This window comes from Scardinius erythrophthalmus, assembly GCF_964197995.2.
Source record: "Scardinius erythrophthalmus genome assembly, chromosome: 16".
Classification (NCBI taxonomy): domain Eukaryota; kingdom Metazoa; phylum Chordata; class Actinopteri; order Cypriniformes; family Leuciscidae; genus Scardinius; species Scardinius erythrophthalmus.
The window spans coordinates 27509402-27530555 of record NC_138236.1 but is presented as its reverse complement, the minus strand read 5'-3'; the positions used below and the strand labels follow the sequence as shown (position 1 = coordinate 27530555).

The following is a 21154-nucleotide window of genomic DNA, read 5'->3' as shown; positions in this document are numbered from 1 at the left end:
GCATTTTATGTTTTTTTCTTTTTCATCCATTATTATTGAAAAATAAGATTTTATATTTTTATGGTTGATAAAAGTCAATAGCTGGAGAAAAAAAACATCACGTATTTATATGTGGAATTTTTTTTAATTTAACATCACACTGCATTATTAATTCATTACTTTAATGCATGTCTTTTTACTTATTTTCAAACCAACCTGGCTTGTAATTAAACAAGATCGATCTAGTATAATAAGTAATGTGTATCTAAGGTGTGTTAAGGCATGTTACAGTTTTACTCGATTGCTGAAACACTAACCCTAACCCTAAAATTTCAAAACCATAACACCATTCATCAAAAAGCACACCCTTTTCCCCAAACTATAAACACTATTCCCCAGTTTTGACACATGAGTAAGATTTCTTGAACTTTCACTGCAAAACTTTACACACATATCCCTTCATTTATCATTGCCGTACACAATGTTGTAATTTAGAAAGCACTAGCATTCAGCACAGCTTCAGCTCAATTAGCACACAATCACCCAGGAGGAAACACAAAGAGTCAAAACTGGTCACACAGCAATCGAGAACCTTCAATATATCGATGAAAGGGATAAGATGAGAGGGGGAGGAGAAGGGGGAGGGCAAAAAGACAAGCAGTCTCAGATGAGATTTGTGCCTTTTTAGTTGACCATGTTCTTGTCCATGGTAGGCTATGACTAAGGAGGCTGGGCGACGAGTACAGCCAAACTTGAGAGTCACTTCACCGTCGCTTCCATTACAGTTTTTCTCAATTGTTTACACACAAATACTGGTACTTGAGACACAATGAGCACAACATGTAACGCATTCACGAACCCCCTGAACCAATTCTGCGAAACTACAAGGACAATTCCTGCTTTACACTCAAATTGCAGTTCTAAAACCATTTTCAAAACACTACACACAATTCTCTGCTTATGGCACAATTTTCATGCAGAAAATCTCTTGTTTTCACAAGGAACACACTGCCATTCAAATATGCACACTGACTCTTCATATGGGCAAACACCCGTCACACAGTTTTACAATTAACAATCAGAGCTTTAGCATAAAAGAGCAACAGGTCAGCTCTTCAATGGGGCAATGGATGCCAACATTTTTTACTGTAAATGTACACAGGCAATTCTTCTGTTGTTTTGTATGTAGACAACTCTATGTACAACTTTTTAATTGGTTGGGATGTACACTGTGTACATTGTTTTTGTGGGAACAATAAAATGTATTTGTTACCGTGTATTTGTGTGTTCTGAGTATAAAAACAATATTCTCAGATATTTTACAACATTTATGTATGTACTGTCTGTAGTAAGTGTAACACTGAACAAGAAAATACCTAAGTCATTATGATGGATGGAGAAGAAGTGTTTTCCATTCATCATAGTGTTTTACACTGAACACATCAGTGTTCAACTGGTTCTTATAAATGTCTATTCATATGATGGTTTGTGTGTGTCATTTGAAAACAAAATACCATTTTGAGAAGAAATAACATTGTTTTGAATGTAAAGTTTCATTTTGCAGGAGAATTGAGGGGTTTTGCCCATTGTGTGTGTGTTTTTTGATTTGTGTGTAGAGTTCTGAGAATATGAGGCATGCTTTCAGAAAATGTGTGTAAACAATCAAGAAAAACTGTATCAGAAACTTCAGGGAGGAAAAAAGGTACAGTAGGGGTCAGACTGCTCTCTACTGTAACTTTTGAGTGCTGTACTCTGTGCTGTGACTACACATACTGTACATGTATGGTGGCTGTTGCACTATACTACTTTAATGAAAAGAAATGCATCAAATTGCCTCACATACAGATATATGCTTCCATTTTATAAAAAGGATGCATTATCAGTGCTTCTAATTTTGTAGGACACGATGGATTGGAAGAAGTCTGCCTGCACATTTCATTTCATGCGTCCCAGGGGATTTTACCCCCAATGACTGGTTAGGACCAAAGATGGGATGCTGGAGCAGAATCATCTTTATTGGTGTTATTTGGTGTATTGTTTTGTATTAAGGAATGAAAAAAAAAAAATTTTTGTTGTGTTTGAATTTTTGAATTTTTGAATTTTTGTTGTGTTCATCATGTGAAAACGTTTTTGAAGGAGAGAACCACAACCAACATCGCTTGCGTATTACCGCATTAGTTTTTGTAGTATTGGTTTGCATGTAGCCTATCTCACCAGTGTGTATTGTAGAGTGTGTTTGTTTTTGAGATTCTACATGGCTCCTAAAAAAACTACAGTTTGTGTATATAGTGATAGTAATGATCAAAATAAAAAAAAATCGCTAGGATCTCAGGTCATTAAGTATATTTAACTGATATTGTAGTTGTAGGACAACCATCAGGGCCATCTCCAATGTACGCTATTTATAAACTACAATTCCCACAAGAGACGCGCCATAGAACTTCTTACAAAGTGTACAAATCAGCCACCATACTTGTAGTTCTTCTGGTTTCCCGACCAGGGTTATAAAAATGTGTCTTTACTATTATATATATCAAGAAACATACATTATACAGCCAAAACATACATTATGCTGCATTTAGATGATCAGGGTGAAACAAAATCGCCAGGATTTAACATCTGTGGTTTTAGCTGGTAGGCTATAGGCTGTAGCCTACAGTAGAAATGAATTCGAGTTTGTCGGCGGGAGTTTAGTCCTTCAAAGAGCGACCTTTAATTTTTTATTATTATTATTTAATTATGGCCTCCACGTGTTTGTTTTGCCCCCTGCCCTGATGAATGTAATAAACTGCTGTGTATAAATATGTCAGCATTAGGAGACAAAATGTGCGATATACTGTCCAGATCAAGACCTTCACAATAAATCAATATTTGTCTTTTAACTAGTGACAAAAACTGTTCTATTCTAGAAGCTAAAATCATGGTGATCCATGTATCTTTATAATTAAATCAGTGTGTGTGTGTGTGTGTGAGAGAGAGAGAGAGAGAGAGAGAGAGAGAGAGAGAGAGAGAGAGAGAGAGAGAGAGAGAGAGAGATCACGTGTGTGAGAGAGATCAAAGTGTGACAGATGGAACTGGTACTTCAGCCAACAAGCGGCTCCGCACAGTTCTATGCTTTATCTTTTGAAATATATAAAACCATTTATTTTATTTGGATTAAATATGCATGTTTTTTTCATCAGATTTACCAATTGTTATAATTTGTTTGTGCTGGTCAATTATGAACAATAGATAAAACTGAACTGCAAGCAAAAACTTGGGGCCGAGGGGTCACTGTTTCAAATATTTGAGGGGCTCCTCCCCAAACAAATGTAACCTCACTCCAATTTTTTTATAAAACTTGAAGGCCCTGATTAAATTATATATAGGCTACATTTTCATTTAAAAAGAATCCACTTGTAAAGTTAAACAAATTCCACATATAAATATACTCAATGAAGGTTGTTTCTTTTGTCTCAACCACATCATCATATTGTTTTGAATTTGATGTATGGAAAAGTAAAAACAAAAATTATCATCTTTTGCAAGTGTTATCATAGTGTATTTGTGGTCTTTCACAAAAATATAAGTGAAAATACACCAAATGCTTATGTATTGCTTTATTACTCACAAGAGGCTTAAAGGGTGATCAAACAAATTTATTGACAAGGTGCATGACAAGTAGAAACTATATAGTCTTTGGCAATTGGAACACATCGAAACATCGTTCTTTTAAAGGTGTACTGTAGAGAAATGCATGATATGAAGAGGGATATCCCCTACATGGAGCCGACACTGGTGGTGGTGAAGGGGTGAGTAGCAATGCTGAGATCTGGATGAATGTGGAGCTCTTCTCCTGATGAGCACAGCGGAGGGACCTATGACACGATTGGCTCAAGAGGGTTGAGAAGAAAATACATTTGGTTTAAGACGTAAAACGCCCAGTCAGCTGATGAGTTTGGAGTAGAAGAGAGTGAGAGAGAATGTAAAAGATATAAAGTAATGAGTGAGTATAAAGAAGGTCAGTCTTATTTGTTGAACTTCATATTTAAGCTTCATGTCAAACAAGCCATAAGGCTGTATTTCTTAACAGTGCACAGTGAGGTTAAGTGAACTTTGAAAAGCACAGACAACAGAACATGAAATCAAGTTACGCGTCAACTGTAATAAAATAAAAGTGCAATGTATAATCATGAAATATGAAAACATGCTTTTGAATAACATCTGAAGAAGAAAATTCAGTTGGATTAAGTACATTTCTAGTACAGCCCTCTCGAGATTAAACTCCAGGTCACATTCTTGGAGATTTTCACCTTTTCATTACTACAGAAAGATGAGATACGACTTCAAATGCAAAACAGAAACAATTGAATAAATACGCTGAAACCAAAATGGAGTTCAAAACATACATTTTATTTATTTTCATTATTTCGGAGAGAATCCTTTGGCTGCCAGGACTGGGCCCACTGCTCACCACTAAAAACAGAAGGGAATTTTTAGGGAATAACAGTTTAATTTTCCATCTATGAAGGACCACCACCTTCATGCATGCATTAATGGTGGTGGTCCTTCATAGATGGAAAATGAAACTGTTATAGTTCTGTAATGATGTGTGCTTTACACTTGTTATAATGCTTGTTTAATCTGAAACAGAACGGATTAATAGAAAAAGTATTGTAGCCAACCCCCCTATCTCTAATTCATAAAGCAGAAGAACAGAGAAATACTTACCATACTGGACAGGGCTCCCAGTCAACCAACATTTCTGCTTTGCCCTATCAAGAAAAATAAATAAATAATTCCATTCTTAGCATAAGGCTATTATGTCTGGTTATAGGCACTGAGTTTCATTGATACAATGGGTCATTATTTTCAGTAGACACTCCTTTCTAAACTGTAATTCAAAAAAGACCAAACACATAAAAAGCATCTACCTAACAATTATGGTATGTATACTGTAATATGTATTTGCCAACTCACAAGGAAGTTTCTAAATCCTATATTGCACTCTGCATACTGCCTACACTCTGCAGTTCCTTTATGACTGTCTAACCTTTCTCACTCTTTCTCTTACTACACTCCTGATGGGGAAAGCCTCTAGGCGAGTGTGGTAGGAGCAATCTGTGAACAAAAACACGTTTCAAATACTTATTAGTTAGTTTAGGAACAAAATAAACACAACTATGAAGACTTACAACTATGAATCACTTTGTGATTTTCTAGGCTGATATGGCTAGGAACTATACTCTCATTCCTGCGTAATAATCAAGAAACTTTGCTGCCGTACCATGAGTCCAGCAGACGTAATGATATGACGCAGCGCCTGAAAATAGTCCCCAGCTCGGTAGACTAGGGTCGACCATTTTCAGGCGCTGCTACATATTACTGTATTTTGACTGTACAACTATGGGGGAGTTGTAAAATGAGCCTATTTCCAAAAAAAGTGGAGTATCCCTTTAAGTAGGGAGCAGACTTGCAAGGATGACAACAAGTGATGTTTATCACTAATCAAAACATGTACCATGGAACCAAATCACTAATTTCCAATGTGGTATGCTTGCTTGAATAACCATACTACTGCTAAGCCACAGCTCACAACTGAGAATACTCCACTGCTGCTGCTTCTACTACTACAATGCATTTTGGTCAAATTAGACTAATTAAGCCTGTTGGATTTTATAGGTTGTCAATTGTACTAATCTCACTATTACTATTATGTACTACTATTATTATTATTATTATTATTATTACTATTCTATATCTATTATGAATAATCATGGTTATGTGTGCTACGCTGGACTAGCTGGACTGGTCAAGACATTTACATATTGTTGCCCTGTTGCGGGTCGCTAAGTCGCTTTGGATAAAAGCTTTTGCTAAATGATTAAATAAATAAATAAAATTTTGACTAATTGTCTGTTTTAAGTAGTTAAAAAAAAGCAATGGAACTATAGCAAATAAACCGGGGTAAAAGTTGCAATGTATAGCAAAGTATCAATCATTGCATTTACATGCAATGCACTTACTCTTTTGTGACCTTTTCCTTTCCGGCATATGCCTTGGTCCCCCTGTGAGAAAAAACAAAAAACAAAAAAACACATTTACATTAATTAGACAAAATGCACTTTGTAATGTCTTTTCAACATAAATATGTGTCCCTGACTCCCTGGTGTGTCTAGAGAGTAGAGACCCCTGAAATATGGAAAAAGACCATCCTCTATTTCAGTTAATGTGTCTGCAAACACGCTGTTTATATTTGGCTCCACATTTTACATGACATGCAGGCTGAGGCTCATTAGAATAGTAATCATAGTAGGCTTATAGAATACTCCATCTAAAACGACTCGTTTCAGACAGGGTCTGCATAAAGGACCAGTTCAAGATAAATAAGGATTTTTTTTTAAGGATAATGCAAAGCTACTCTAGTGGACTATCAGAACAAAAATATAGAACTGGAAATTAGCATAATAGGTCCCCTTTAAATTCTATTTGCGTAATTCATTTATTTACTTAAAGGGTTAGTTCACCCAAATATGAAAATTCTGTCAGTAATTACTCACCCTCATGTTGTTCTTCCAACCCCGTAAGACCTTCGTTCATCTTCGGATCACAAATTAAGATATTTTTGATTAAATCTGAGAGCTGGATCACATTTCCATAGGCTACTAAGGGATTGAAACTTGCTGGCCCAGAAAATGTATTAAAGAGATTGTTAATATAGTCCAAGTGACTCCAGTTGCTCAATCTTAAAGGAGTCATAACCTGTAATTTTCACTTTTCCACGAGAATCAATGTATGTTATGATTGCCTAACGATTATACACTGGCCGGGAAGCCGATATTTAAAAGTGAAGCGTTTGTTTACCCCAGGATTCATCAACCAGCAAGCGTGCACGCGCACTCAAATACGAGATTTTAATTTCAGCCCCGACTTGACGTCATGACGGGGCAGGATATACCATATATGGACACCGCAGACCTATGCCGCGGGAAGCCTGCCCTGCCCCTTACCCCCTCATATTCAATTCAGTCGCGAAAGATGCAGAAACGTAGTGCACACGTGAGTTGCTCTGTTGTTGACTGCCAGAATCAACATGTAAATGTGTTTTCTCTACCAAGAACGGACCTAGCTATCAGGGACCAGTGGATTAAATTCATTTTTAATGACGCGGTTCCTACAACCCTTCCCACTGGCTTAACGTTTGGTGTCTGTGCTAACTAAACATTTTACGCCGGAATCCTTCACAAATTTGGGGCAATATCAGGCGAAGTTGGCATCGAAGCTCGGGAAAAAGGGGCCATTTTCAACAATCAGAGACTTGCCTGCAATTGAAACGGTAAAGGCCCGTTCACACCAAGCACGATAACTATAAAGATAACGATAAAGATAACTATATATGTGTCCACACCAGCGACCGATAACGGACTTTTTATTCTAAGCACGCGCGCGCCCGGATGATCCAGATCCATTTTAAATGCGCGAGACCTTTAAATTAGAATGGATTCTGATTGGCTGTCAGTGTTTTATCGTTCGACAGCTGGAAAAAAATCGTTCTGAAAGTGATCCCTATGATATCGTTCCTCATATCTTTATCGTTATAGTTGTGGTGTGAACTCTGTTATTCTTTAATATGGAGAACGATTTTTAGAATTATATCTTTATCGTTATCTTTATAGTTATCATCCTTGGTGTGAACGGGCCTTAAGACTGTGTTTTTATTGCTCTACTGTGTGTAACAAACAGCAGCTAACTGCTAATGTGGCTATTGTATGCTAGCGGGAGTATTAGCTTCGAGGTAAACATGAATGTTGGAACAACATGAGGGAGAGTAATTACTGACAGAATTTTCATTTTTGGGTGAACTAACCCTTTAAGAGAATCTGCTTGACTAATGAGCTATGGTAACAGTTATCAGAACCACCAATAATTACCCAACAAACATTATTTACATACCTGACTTTTTCTTTTTGCGACTTGCAACTGTGCCCCTGGCTGACCCTGTGAAGACAGCAATGGGTTTGGAGAAAGAAAATTACTCATATACCAAATAAATCTTTAACTTATTATTTAAAATACTGAAAGACCACAACGTCGCACAAGTGTGGCAGTACATGTATTAATAGGTGTAAAGTACATGTAGTCTTATTGCGATTGAATTAAGGTTGCTCCATTTACTCCACGTGTTTCACTTTCTCGCTTATGTCCATCCTGTTTGTGATAATCCTAATTTGTTTCAACAAGAGCTGATCCTTCGCTGACTTGATCAAGGAACGCAAGGGGTGGGAAAATGGTGGTGTGGTTGTGAGCATGAAATGTGCTCATCAAATTTCATAGCAATCTGATAAATTGAGATATGTTGCCTTCAAGTTTAGTGTGCATGGGACACTGACATTCCCAATTATTTTGAATATTCAAATTATCCTAATATCTTTAATCTTTAATTTTGGCCAAGTAATTTCAGCATTCGATTAGTAGCATTTTTTTTTACTTTTAGATTTATAATAGACTCACAAAATTCCTTCCAAAAGCCCTAGTACAGAATCGGATAGACCATCTAATTATGTAATATCAGATCAACTTTTCTAGCAGATTATCCATGGAAAATGAGAACCTTGTGAGTTTTAATTTATCAACCAGCAAAAAAGTTATAGCATGGTGTGTTTGAGTTCATTTCCCCTACTTGACATCATGCATCCTGCATTGTGACTATTTCACATGCACACATTGCAATGTCGATGCTGAAAAGAGCCCTAACCTGCATCAAGCTCTATGGGGGAAATAAACTGGAAGTCAAGTAAATTCAAGGTAACCCATTGGTCAAACACTTTAGGCCTTTACAAATATAAACTGTAACTCTTTAAATTTGTTCTAATTACCTTGCCCCTCCATTGGGCTCGTCTGCTCCACCTGCCCCTCCACAGGGCTCGTCTGCTCCACCTGCCCCTCCACAGGGCTCGTCTGCTCCACCTGCCCCTCCACAGGGCTCGTCTGCTCCACCTGCCCCTCCACAGGGCTCGTCTGCTCCACCTGCCCCTCCACGGGGCTCGTCTGCTCCACCTGCCCCTCCACGGGGCTCGCCTGCTCCACCTGCCCCTCCACGGGGCTCGCCTGCTCCACCTGCCCCTCCACGGGGCTCGCCTGCTCCACCTGCCCCTCCACGGGGCTCGCCTGCTCCACCTGCCCCTCCACGGGGCTCGCCTGCTCCACCTGCCCCTCCACGGGGCTCGCCTGATCCACCTGCCCCTCCACGGGGCTCGCCTGCTCACCTTCTTCCGGTTGCTTGTTCTCCAATGGGTCACAGGGTGTGAGATGCAGCGTAATCAGCTGATCATCATTGCCACTGGAATCCTGGGTCCAACCTGTGCAAGTTAAACAAGTGTTGTGTTTTGCTTATTTAAAACATAGAGGTTAACCATAAGCTTGATCTGTACCTGTTTTAAGTTTTAATCTGTTTGAATCATATAGGCCTAGTCCAAATTTTGCCCAACCAGATTTGAAGGCACTTTTGATTGCAGGAGAACTATTGAGTGTCAACTGGATGTATTAGATATCTGCAATATATTTGATTGATTTCCAATGACTATAACCAATACAATATATCTTTAAGTCGGGAAAATAAAACCCAAACTGCTCATAATATCTATTCAAAAAATGACAAGTATAATGTTTGTTTACAGTCTGGGTTATGCCTCAAAGTTAGTAGCAGTGTAAGTTTTTGGTGTATCCAGCCAACATTTGATTGTTTTCTTTTTCTTTGTGTTATTTCTGGTAATGCTCTACATTTTAGCGCCGTCCTTGATATTGTTTTATTGAATATATATATATATATATATATATATATATATATATATATATATATATATATATATATATATATATATATATATATATATATATATATATATATATATATATATATATATATCATTTAATTCATTGACCCAGTAACCAAAACGTGTCTTTGCGAATTTCATGTGTTCAATTAGTATGTCCAGATTTTTGTGATTTACAAAAAATTAAGCTCAATGTTAAATCTCCTTTAAGATAATAAAATCTTTTGCGCTCTCAACACAAATTGTGAACTGTGACTTTAAGATACAGTGCATGCATCTCACCTTCACAAAGGTATTCATAAAATGAACCTATCTTCTGAAGGTAGTCCTGGGCATAGGCGGAGAGGGTGCAGCGAGGGGTTAATATTTCACACTTCATTTCTTTTTTTTTGGTCTCCTTTCCAAGAAGCAGAACTGGCTTGTATCCAATGGCATGGAGTTTCTCAAGCTGCAATGACAACATTGTGTATTTTTGCTGTTTAATGAAATAGAAAAACAACATAAAAAATAACTAGGAATATTAATTATTAAGAAAATATAACATTATTAATGACAGCATCCAGGTTACTGCCATTCAGGATTTTTAACCTAATAGTGAGTTTTGCTTTTGTAAAACCAAGTATGTGCAAACAGGAAGGCTCATACAGTAGAAGCAAAAAAAACAAATATATATAGAAAATAAGGTTAAAATATAACTTTTTGTAATATTAGGAGCTTGGGTTTTGCACCTACGTTGATAAGATTATGTAGCCATTGTGCAACTGGACAATGACAATCTAAAGATTTATTTTAAAAAGGCAGAACCTTAGTGATAACATGACCAAATGGGTGAATGCTGCACATATTTACAGTAGACACGTGCACATTGTTGTTTTGAGTAGTACAGTATGAATGCAGTTCATTTGTTATTTCTCATCCACTCGATAAGAAAGTTTGATTATTATATTGCAATTCTGTCACAATACATGCCTGTATTTGTTATGAACTCAAGAATTCCTGAGTATCAATTATATTTGCTGTGTGTTCAAATTTTGCTCTGGTAGATCATTAAGGTCTGTGATGTGTTATGGTGAAGATGTGTTTACTTTAGGGTATTAGCCTACCACTAAAATAAAAACTAAAAATCACAATTACATCTACCTTCAAATTTGATAGTTAAATTGTACTTTTAAATTAGTTCTGATGACACAGGGAGGACAAAGTATCATTAGAAAAAAATAATTTAACTTTATCTATATTGGCAAAAAATACTGTCTTTCTGACCTTGCGCTGGCATGCTCACTTAATAACAAATGGTACCACTGAATGTACTTCCTAGATGATCTGGAAAGTTTAATGTCATGTATGAAATTGTACGTACCAGGATATTGGCTTCATCCTTGATGGATGCAATGTTGTGGTTTTTCTTACGACCAACCACCCATTCATCTCGCTTCTCATCAAACCTCTGAAGCTTCTTCTTGAGGCGCTGCTTCTGAGGTTGCTCCTTTTTACAGTGTGAACAGACCTTTTGTGCACAAAATAAAATGCCCTGACAAAAAGGGCAGTTCTTTTTTGTAGACCCCCCCGGCATTATAACAGTCAGATACAGACAGACAGACAGACAGACAGACAGACAAAGATGGATAAGAGACAAGTAGACAAAGACAGACAGAGAGAAAAGAACGAGCAATAGATAAAGACTGTGAGATAGATGGAGAGAGAAATATAGATATTGAGAACAGAGAGAATGTGAGATATAGAAAATAAAGAAGAGATTGAGGTTGGCTCTTAAAAGTGCCTTTGGGTTTTGAAATCAGGTGTGGCTATAGGTTCGGACAGGTGATGTGTTTGACAGGATCTGCATGGAGAACAACAGAAAATGTTGATTATGTAGTGTTTATGTACCCTATTAATGACCCTAATAGTGAGTGATTCCCATTTTCTTATAAATACTTAAAATAAATAAATACAGATTCACGTTGCTCCTATTTCCTGTGCGCGTAATTTTTTTTTAAAGGCGCGCGCGCGTAACATGTGCCTGGGGTTCGACATCCCAGATTAAAAGGCAGCGTTATGTGCAGTATAAGTTTAGACCAAGTGATAATATTGTTATTACTGACACATTACAGTGACACTGTGGGTGAACCACGATGATCGAGAGAAAATTACATATTTTAGATAACTAACGTTAGAGTTAGCATGTTGAAGTTGGCTATCCATTTAGCAAGCCTAATTTCACAGGATTTTTTTCTGATAATGAGCAAACCTTGGACGGGCTTTAATTCGTTGCCCTAACGTGTAAATCATGTGAATCTAATATGGCAAATGCATCAATTATTTATAGCAAAACGTGATCGTTACGTACGAATGAGCCTAGCAACTTACCTGGAAAGTGGTTTGAGCGCAATGAGAAATCACTGAAGAAATCACCCAATTACAGGGCGGGCTGGCTCCGTCTCCATAGCAACGGAAGCTGATGATCATGGGTAATACTGGAAACAAATAAAACTGATGGCCATAACACATAGTATTGTTGAATTATCAAGCACACTTTCGCGTGTGTGTTGAAAAAAGATGAGGATATCATTAAAAGAGAATCGGTGGCGGGTCCTCAGTTTTATCTGTCGTCATCCATAGTAACGGTCGATAAGGCTCGTGGGAAATGTAGTTACTGTTAGATTTGACACGCCAAACCGATGGAAAACCGGTATTTTTCAGCAAAGAAACAGGAATATTTAGAAGCAATAGCCGTAACTCAACTTTGCACTCGCATTCAGGAATAATATACATATTTTTTTAATGTAAGGAAGCACTGACGATGGTTTACAATGTTGAGTAGCCTACCGATTATAATTTAAAAAGCAATAAAACAAGGATTAAAATCTCCTGATTAAATGATGGGCAAAGTAGCCCCTAAAGTTTTCTAAATGAATCACAAAAAAAAATAAAAATAACAATACTGTGTTTTGAAAGAAAAACGTGGTGCAGGCACGAAAAAGACGTCCCATTGAAATACATTAGATTGAAAGTCGTGCTGAGTGACACGAAAAAAGGAAGGAAATTCGTGCCCATGGACACGAATCAATTTGTGTTGAGTAGCCTATACCGAATATAAAGTAATAAAAACGAGGATTGAAATCACCTGATTAAATGTTGAGTAATGTAGCCCTTAAAGTCTGCAAAATTAATAACAATTGAGAAAAAACAATAGCCTACCGTGCTCTCGAAAAAAAACGTGGTGCAGGCACGAAAAATACGTCCCATTGAAATACATTAGATTGAAAGTCGTGCTGAGTGACACGAAAAAAAGAAGGAAATTCGTGCCTATGAACACGAATCAATAGATTCATGTTGAGTAGCCTATACCGAATATAAAGCAATAAAAACGAGGATTAAAATCACCTGATTAAATGTTGTGTAATGTAGCCCTTAAAGTCTGCAAAATTAATAACAATTGAGAAAAAACAATACGGTGCTCTCGAAAAAAAAACGTGGTGCAGGCACGAAAAATACGTCCCATTGAAATACATTGGATTGAAAGTCGTGCTGAATGACACGAAAAAAAGAAGAAAATTTGAGCCCATGGACACTAATAAATAGATTCATGTTGAGTAGCCTATACCGAATATAAAGCAATAAAAACAAGGATTAAAATCTCCTGATTAAATGTTGTGTAATGTAGCCCTTAAAGTTGGCAAAATGAATACCAATTGAGAAAAAACAACTCTCGAAAGAAAAACGTGGTGCAAGCACGAAAAATACGCCCCATTGAAATACATTAGATTGAAAGTCGTGCTGAGTGACACGAAAAAAATGAAATGCCTTTGGACACGAATAAATTCGTGTTGAGTAGCCTACCGAATAGGCTACAATACAACGAGGATTAAAATCTCCTGATTAAATGTTGAGCAATGTAGCCCTTAAATTTTGCAAAAGGAATAGCCAAACATTTGAGAAAAAAAATAGTGTGTTCTCGAAAGAAAGACGTGCAAGCACGAAAAATACGTCCCATTGAAATACATTGAATGTCGTGCTGAGTGACACGAAAAAAATAAGGATATTTGTGCCCTTGGACACGAATAAATAGATTAATGTTGAGTAGCCTACCGAATATAAAGCAATAAAAACGAGGATTAAAATCTATTGATTAAATATTGAGTAATGTAGCTCTTAAAGTTTGCAAAATGAATAACAATTGAGAAAAAAAACAATACTGTGCTCTCGAAAGAAAAACGTGGTGCAGGCACGAAAAATACGTCCCATTGAAATACATTAGATTGAAAGTCGTGCTGAGTGACACGAAAAAATGGGGAAAATCGTGTCCACGAACACGAATCAATAGATTAAATTTCGTGACTATGTCACGAACTGCCGTGAGACTGGGTTGGTGTATGGGTTGGTGTCTGTGCATGTGGATGTCAGTGTGTGTGCATGCTTGCGTTTGTTTGTATTCCTGCATGTGTGTTTGTGACAGTTAGGGTTGCCAACTTCAGAAAAGGAAAATGCGGGACAATCGTGGTTATTTATAGGAAAATGAGGGACACTCAAAATATTTGTACTGTATCACACAATGTACGTCATTTCAGTGTCTGCAGTTAAGTTTGTGTTTAAAAGGTTATCAGACATAAACACATTTGTATTGCTTAACCTATTTATGCATTTAATTCTAAAAATAATTTTAATGTCTGAAAAAAGTCACATTACAAACAAACCATAGTTCAAAATAACAGCATTTATCTAAAATAGAAAGCTTTTTTAACATTATACACTAGGCTTACAGTTCAAAAGTTTGGGGTTAGTAAGATTATTTTTTGGGAAAAAAAATAAAGAAAGTAATTGCCTACTTTTATTCAGCAAGGATGCATTACATTAATCAAAGGTGACAGTTAAGATAATGTTACAAAAGCTTTCTATGTACTTTCTAAAAGCTTTAAAACATTAATAATAATCAGAAATGTTTTTTGAGCATATTATTCCCTCAGGTAGATTACATGTTTTCTTGCTTTTTTCAAGCTTTTTTAACATGGATGTTAGACTCATGTACAATAATCACGTTGATTGCATTCGCCAAAATTGATTAGCCGAAATCAAAACGTGGACAGTGAAAGGAAATTACCATTAGCGCGAGACGAGTTCGGCTTGAAGCGGAAGCGACCAGACGGCAGAGGATGTTCGCAAATCAAACAATGATTTGTCTCAAAACAGTGATTAAAAAAAGCTGTGATTGGATGATGACAGGTGTCGGTGATCATTCTCAAGTGTCGTGGTCAGCACTGCTGCTGTTGCTGTTGTATCAGTCAGTGGTTTATCAGCTTGTCAAAAAACGGGACACGGGAGGTCACGCACGGGACAAATAAATTAGGCCCAAAATACGGGACGTCTAATTCAGGACAGTTGGCAACCTTAGTGACAGTATCATCCTAAACCAGCAACCCTTCGCTCAACAACACCATCTACAGGCCGATGAGTGTAAAGTCACTAAATGTGCACATAAATGAATTTATTTTATACCCCCCATGGATGAAATTCTACGAAACTTAGCATACCCCCAGAGGATGTCAAGTTAATCATACACATGAAATATGGTGCAGTTCTGAACATCTCAACTGAAGATAGGGGCGATTAAAGCAGAATAATATTGCATTTTCATTTTTTATGGGAGGGGTGCAAATCACAAATGAGTGATTATGGGCTAGGTTGATGTGGGCCCTTAAGAACAACATACCATAAAAATTTCTTCATCCTCGGTGCCACGGTTCAGGTAGTTATTTAGGAAAAACTGCATTTTTTGGGTTTGGGGGAGCCCAGTGCGGGGGGGGGAGTGGCCCCCGGGGACCAAACTAAATTTTTCTGTAAAAGTCTAGTGGGGCTACATGCCCACCAAATTTCATGTTCCCCTGTGTTTCGGTGTCCCTGGTATCGTTGACGAAAAAATTCAGTAGATGACGAGAAAAAAGAAAAAAAAAAAACTTTGACAATCGATTATGGGCTAGGTTGATGTGGGCCCTTAAGACCAACATACCATAAAAAATTCTTCATCCTCTGTGCCACGGTTCAGGTAGTTATTTAGGAAAAACTGCATTTTTGGGTTTGGAGTGGCCCCCGGGGACCAAACGATATTTTTCCGTAGAAGTCTAGTGGGGCTACATGCCCACCAAATTTCATGTTCTCCGGTGTTTCGGTGTCCCTGGTATCGTTTATGTCCTTTTTGTAGAACTTTGGTCAATGTAGGCTGAGTTTAAAGGGATAGTTTACTTTGAAACTAAATTTTGGTATGTTTTAGCTTATCTCAAGGGCATCCAAGATGTAGGTGTCTTTGTTTCCGCAGTAGTTTCAATTTTGATATTTTTAGGTCAAACCGTTCTTGTCTGTCAGTCATATAATGCATGTCTATGGTCACTGTCTCAAAGAGCATGCACAGAGTCCAAATTAAACAATTCCCCATCGTAAGTACACATTGATGGCCTATGACACGAAATGAGCGGTTTGTGTGAAAAAACTAACAGTATTTATATCGTTTTTACCTCTTGTAAACAAACACATCCAACTGATCTGAGGGCGCTCGCGCTTCTGGCGCTTTCTTCTTCTTCTTGTTTTTTTATGGCGGATGGCAAACAAATATGTGCATTACCGCCACCTATCTCAGAAATGGACCATTGACACTTTCCTATACTTCTTTAATCTATCAACCGACATAAATTCCTCTTATTTACCCGCATAGAGGCTTCATAGAATTTCATCCAGCGTTGCGGAAAAATGACCATTTCCCCCCCATGACAGAAAAAAAAACCTCATTTAATACAGGTTCACCACACCGGCGCCTTCGTCACTCAAGCACGCGCGCCCTCAGATCACTTGGACGTGGGGTTTTTTTTTTCCTGTCATGGGGGCTGAGAGTGGACGGAGGAGCTGAACACGCAGCGCCGGATGGAATTCTATGAAGCCTCTGCGGGTAAATAAGGGGAATTTATGTCGGTTGATAGGTTAAAGAAGTATAGGAAAGTGTCAATGGTCCATTTCTGAGATAGGTGGCGGTAATGCATATTTGTTTGCGATCTGCCGTAAAAAAAAACAAGAAGAAGAAAGCGCCAGAAGCGCGCGCGCCTTCAGATCAGTTGAATGTGTTTGTTTACAAGAGGTAAAAACGATATAAATACTGTTCGTTTTCTCACACAAACCGCTCGTTTCGTGTTTTAGGCCATCAATGTGTACTTACGATGGGGAAATGTTTTAATTTGGACTCTGTTCATGCTCTTTGAGACAGTGACCATAGACCTGCATTATATGACTGACAGACAAGAACGGTTTGACCTAAAAATATCAAAATTGAAACTACTGCGTAAACAAAGACACCTACATCTTGGATGCCCTTGAGGTAAGCTAAAACATACCAAAATTTAATTTCAAAGTGAACTATCCCTAAAAATGTAGAAATAACATTCCCTTATTTTTGTAAAACAATCCATTAAAAATTGATCAAATATTGCAGATTTAGCTCTAGGACACGAATCAAATAGACAGATTTAACATACCTTATGAACCTCACATCCATGTTTTTTTTTTTTTTTTGCATGGATCATTAAGTTTTACTTACAGTAAGGAATCTATGTCATCATTAGTGCTGCTGTCAATAAAGCAAAAGGTGGACATACCAAATGCTAATAATTATGAAATATGTAAATGTTTCTATTCTCCTTTCACTTAAATTGTTTTTATATAATATAAAATGCAGTGGGGAAAATGTATAATACATATGAAAAAATGCTAAATTTTTTATTTTGGCCTCAGACTTTTGATCCCAACTGTACATGCATAAACTCTGAGCTGATTATACTGCCATTTTGCCATTTGTTTTGAAGGACCTGAGCTGGGAGCACCAAAAAGTGTACTTCAGTCCCCTGTTCTGGTTAATCTAGCTAATGTCAATTCTACTAATGTTGTAAGTACCACAGCTGGCACTACAGCTGGAACTACAGCTGGCACCACAGCTGGCACCACAGCTAAATCAAATGCCAGCGTCTCACTCACCAGCCTACTGAGTCATGGTAAATACATTTCTCAAAAGTTCTCCAATGTTGTGTTAATCACAATGTATTCAACAATAACATTTATGTTCTTTTCTCAATGCAAACAGTTCAAATAACTCTCTCATTTCTTGTTATGACTTACAGCTGCAATTTGCCTTCTCAGTATCTGCTTGTATCTGATCTGATGAGACCCGAGAGAGACCAGAGGACTAATCATGCTTTAGATTAGTATATGGATTATGGATATGTAGTATGTTGGCATGTTTTCCAAAAATATTCTTATTTCCACTGGCTTCTTTCTTTATCTGATTCTTTCTATAAGATTATTCACAAACATATAAGAAACCCATGTGTGTTTGACATATATATGGTGTTAGGTATGTTGGACACATATAAAAAGCCTACTTTTTATTGTGGTGTTTTAATGATCTTCTAACTTTATTTACTGATTTTTACTGAAATGTACACTTGTATTTTGAAAGAGATTTGAAGTTACATTAAAAATAATATGTTAAAATAATACATAAATAATTATAAATACGATAAAAATACAATGTTGTTAAATTAAAATAATTTTGATTGTAAATGTGTATTTACTATCCTTAGGGAAATAAAAATGCATATTGTAATGGCTCTAAAATATACATCATAGTTTTTCATATAATGTAAGGGTGGTTTCACAACAGTTTTTCAGGCTACAGGATTGACGAATGACTAAAGAATCATCATCAGCATGATGGTGTAAAACGATGATGGTGTCATGTCATGTCTGGTTTTGTTTTTGTTTCATGTCAGTCATGTTTCATGTCATTCATGTACCTTGTCTAGTCATTAGACTTGTGTGTATTTGGCCCTCATGTTTGCCATGTGTCTTGGTCAAGTATTGTTTCCTGTTACTAATGTAGGTAAGTGTCATGTCCACGTTTATTGCCATGCCATGCCTTTTATGTTTGATCACATTTTGTAAATAAACTGCACTTGGGTTCTCTACAAACTTGCCTTCAGTGGACTACATTACAGATGGTGGTTATGGTTACATTTTAATTAGTTACAAAATATATTTATAAAGCCCTATTCAGACGGGTTGAGTAGATCAGGGTAACCAAACGTCCTCTTTTGCCCGGACATGTCCACTATTGACGTACTGTCCGAGGCGTCCGGGGGTTTTATAAACTGTTTTTCATGGGACCATTAAAGCAACACTAAGTAGGATTTTTTACCTTCAAATAATGTTTCCAAAATCGTTTCAGTGGTTCATCAAGTCGTGACAGGGTGAAAGGCACTTATGCCACCGCTTTGCGGTCCTTTATCTGGTATATCCACGCTATGTAAGATTGCCAGATCGGGTCGCGTTTCAGTAGTTCTAATGAGACATAAGAAAACATCTCGGTTACGTATGGTAACCCTCGTTCCCTGAGTCCAGGGAACGGAGACGCCTCGTCGGGGGAGTTCCCCTGACGAATTGGGATCACGCTAGGGAGACCAATTGCCTTCGAGTGAATTAAAACGAGCCAATGAACATTGGCATGCAAGGTTTGCATTCCGCGGCCCGCCTACCAGTGCGGGTATAAGGCGGAATCAAGCGCATACACAAACGCTTTTCGCTGAGGAGCCGAACAGTGTCCAGTCCTCCGCGAAGGTACAGCAGCATGGCGACGGGACGAGGCGTCTCCGTTCCCTGGACTCAGGGAACGAGGGTTACCATACGTAACCGAGACGTTCCCTTTCGTCAGCAGGGAACTCTGACGCCTCGTCGGGGGAGTTCCCCTGACGAATTGGGATCCCTACCAAAACGCCATGGTGCTGGCCCCTTCCAGCGCCCAGCTAAGCTACAGCCCTGCAGCAGTTTCCAGAAATTTTGCGGGAGCTAGCTAGGGAATCACACTGCTGTTCCGCAAGACCCAATCAGTGGATATTGGATAACACTGGGAAAGCGTGTCCGACCCCAAGGATATAATAGGGGGGGGGGAACGCTGCGGAAGCTGAGGCAGCCTAGAGGAAGGCCCTCAATACACATATGTACTAACCACGTAGGGTAGTGAAACATATGGCAGTCCTTGAAGGTAGTCCCAGTCCGGAGGAGTGAGGAGCATACTCAACAAGGACGACAGAATGAGTCTGTCAAGGGGAAGACACGGCTGAACTGCACATGGCAATCATGGGTCGCCGCAGGGACCACTGGAAAACACCCAGTCTACTAGCAACTCCTTACTGAAGGTAGCAGACCTGGTGCCGGGCGGTCCGCAACGCCTGGCACCGGAGGGGGTGATGGAGGAACTCACGAGGTTAGCCGTTTGTTGGGTAACCAACGGAGCAAAAAGACACACGTATCCGCTCACGGAATGGCGTTGCAAGCCGACACACCTATTCCCTCTAATTACTGTACTCCATAACAAACAAAGAGCTGATCTGAGGTCCTAAAGCTTTGCGTTCTGTCTATATAACCCGGAGGGCCCGGACGGGACAGAGAAAAGCTAGGGCTAGGTCTGCCTCCTCCTGGGGCAGTGCTTGCAGGTTCACTACCTGGTCCACGAAGGGAGTGGTAGGAACCTTGGGCACATATCCGAGCCGGGGTCTCAACACAACGTGAGAAAGGCCGGGCCCGAACTCTAGGCACGATTCGTCGACCGAAAAAGCCTGCAGATCCCCCACCCTCTTGAAAGAAGCCAATGCTAACAGGAGTGCTGTCTTTTTTTTTTTTTTTTTTTTTTTTTTTGGCCCGCCACCACCCCCCCTCTTCGGAGGACAACTTTATTGTTTAATAAAGCAAATCATATACACAATATATTACAATACTGACAACAGATTTATATACAGTGCGTGATCATTCAACCAATTTAGTAGGACCCTGGGTACATGAGGGGTGGGGGGGGATTATAACACCACGAACAGAGTGTAACATAACATATACTGTAGGACATGACAAGGTGATAGACAGACAACAGAGGGAAAGGACAGTTGACAAACACAAAAACGTATTATTATTGATTAAGTAGAATGATCTTAAGCAAATTTTATTTGTTAATCTAAGATTTATATTAGTTGGTCATGGCTAGGGTGTTTGAAAGGGAAAAGGGTTTGGAAACGTGTTATGCATAAGTGTATGCCTATGTGTATGTATGAAGTGATGGGTGCAAGAACAAAAGTTGGTAATGTACACGGCTTGTAGTTATGTTTGTGTGGTATTAAGAAATGTCAAAAATGGTGACCAGTTGTCTTCAAAGGCTGATGTTTGCTTCCTTCTGTGTGCATTGTGTTTTTCCATTGAAATGTATTCTGAGATTAAATTTGTCCAGTGTTTGATGTGGCAAGATTTTTTTGATTTCCAGTTTTGGAGAACTACTTTCTTAGCGA

General features: G+C 38.3%; 1 protein-coding gene across 3 annotated transcripts; it reads right to left on the bottom strand.

Moving 5' to 3' along the window:
- Positions 1–4245: 4245 nt before the first annotated feature.
- LOC308704300 (uncharacterized protein) lies at positions 4246–14166 on the bottom strand. 3 transcript variants are annotated; one of them, XM_081388496.1, is made up of 9 exons: positions 12159–14166; positions 11152–11631; positions 10074–10239; positions 8835–9317; positions 7912–7956; positions 5985–6026; positions 5012–5079; positions 4690–4733; positions 4246–4434 (listed from the first exon to the last, which is right to left on the bottom strand). In XM_081388496.1, exons 2-9 carry the CDS (start codon positions 11362–11364, stop codon positions 4371–4373), a joined length of 1125 nt encoding a protein of 374 aa, XP_081244622.1. In that variant the 5' UTR covers positions 11365–11631; positions 12159–14166; the 3' UTR covers positions 4246–4370. The 3 variants fall into 3 exon arrangements, with proteins under 3 accessions (XP_081244622.1, XP_081244621.1, XP_081244623.1); XM_081388495.1 differs by having other exon boundaries at positions 11152–14166; XM_081388497.1 differs by lacking the exon at positions 5012–5079 and having other exon boundaries at positions 4352–4434.
- Between the last annotated feature and the right edge of the window lie 6988 nt (positions 14167–21154).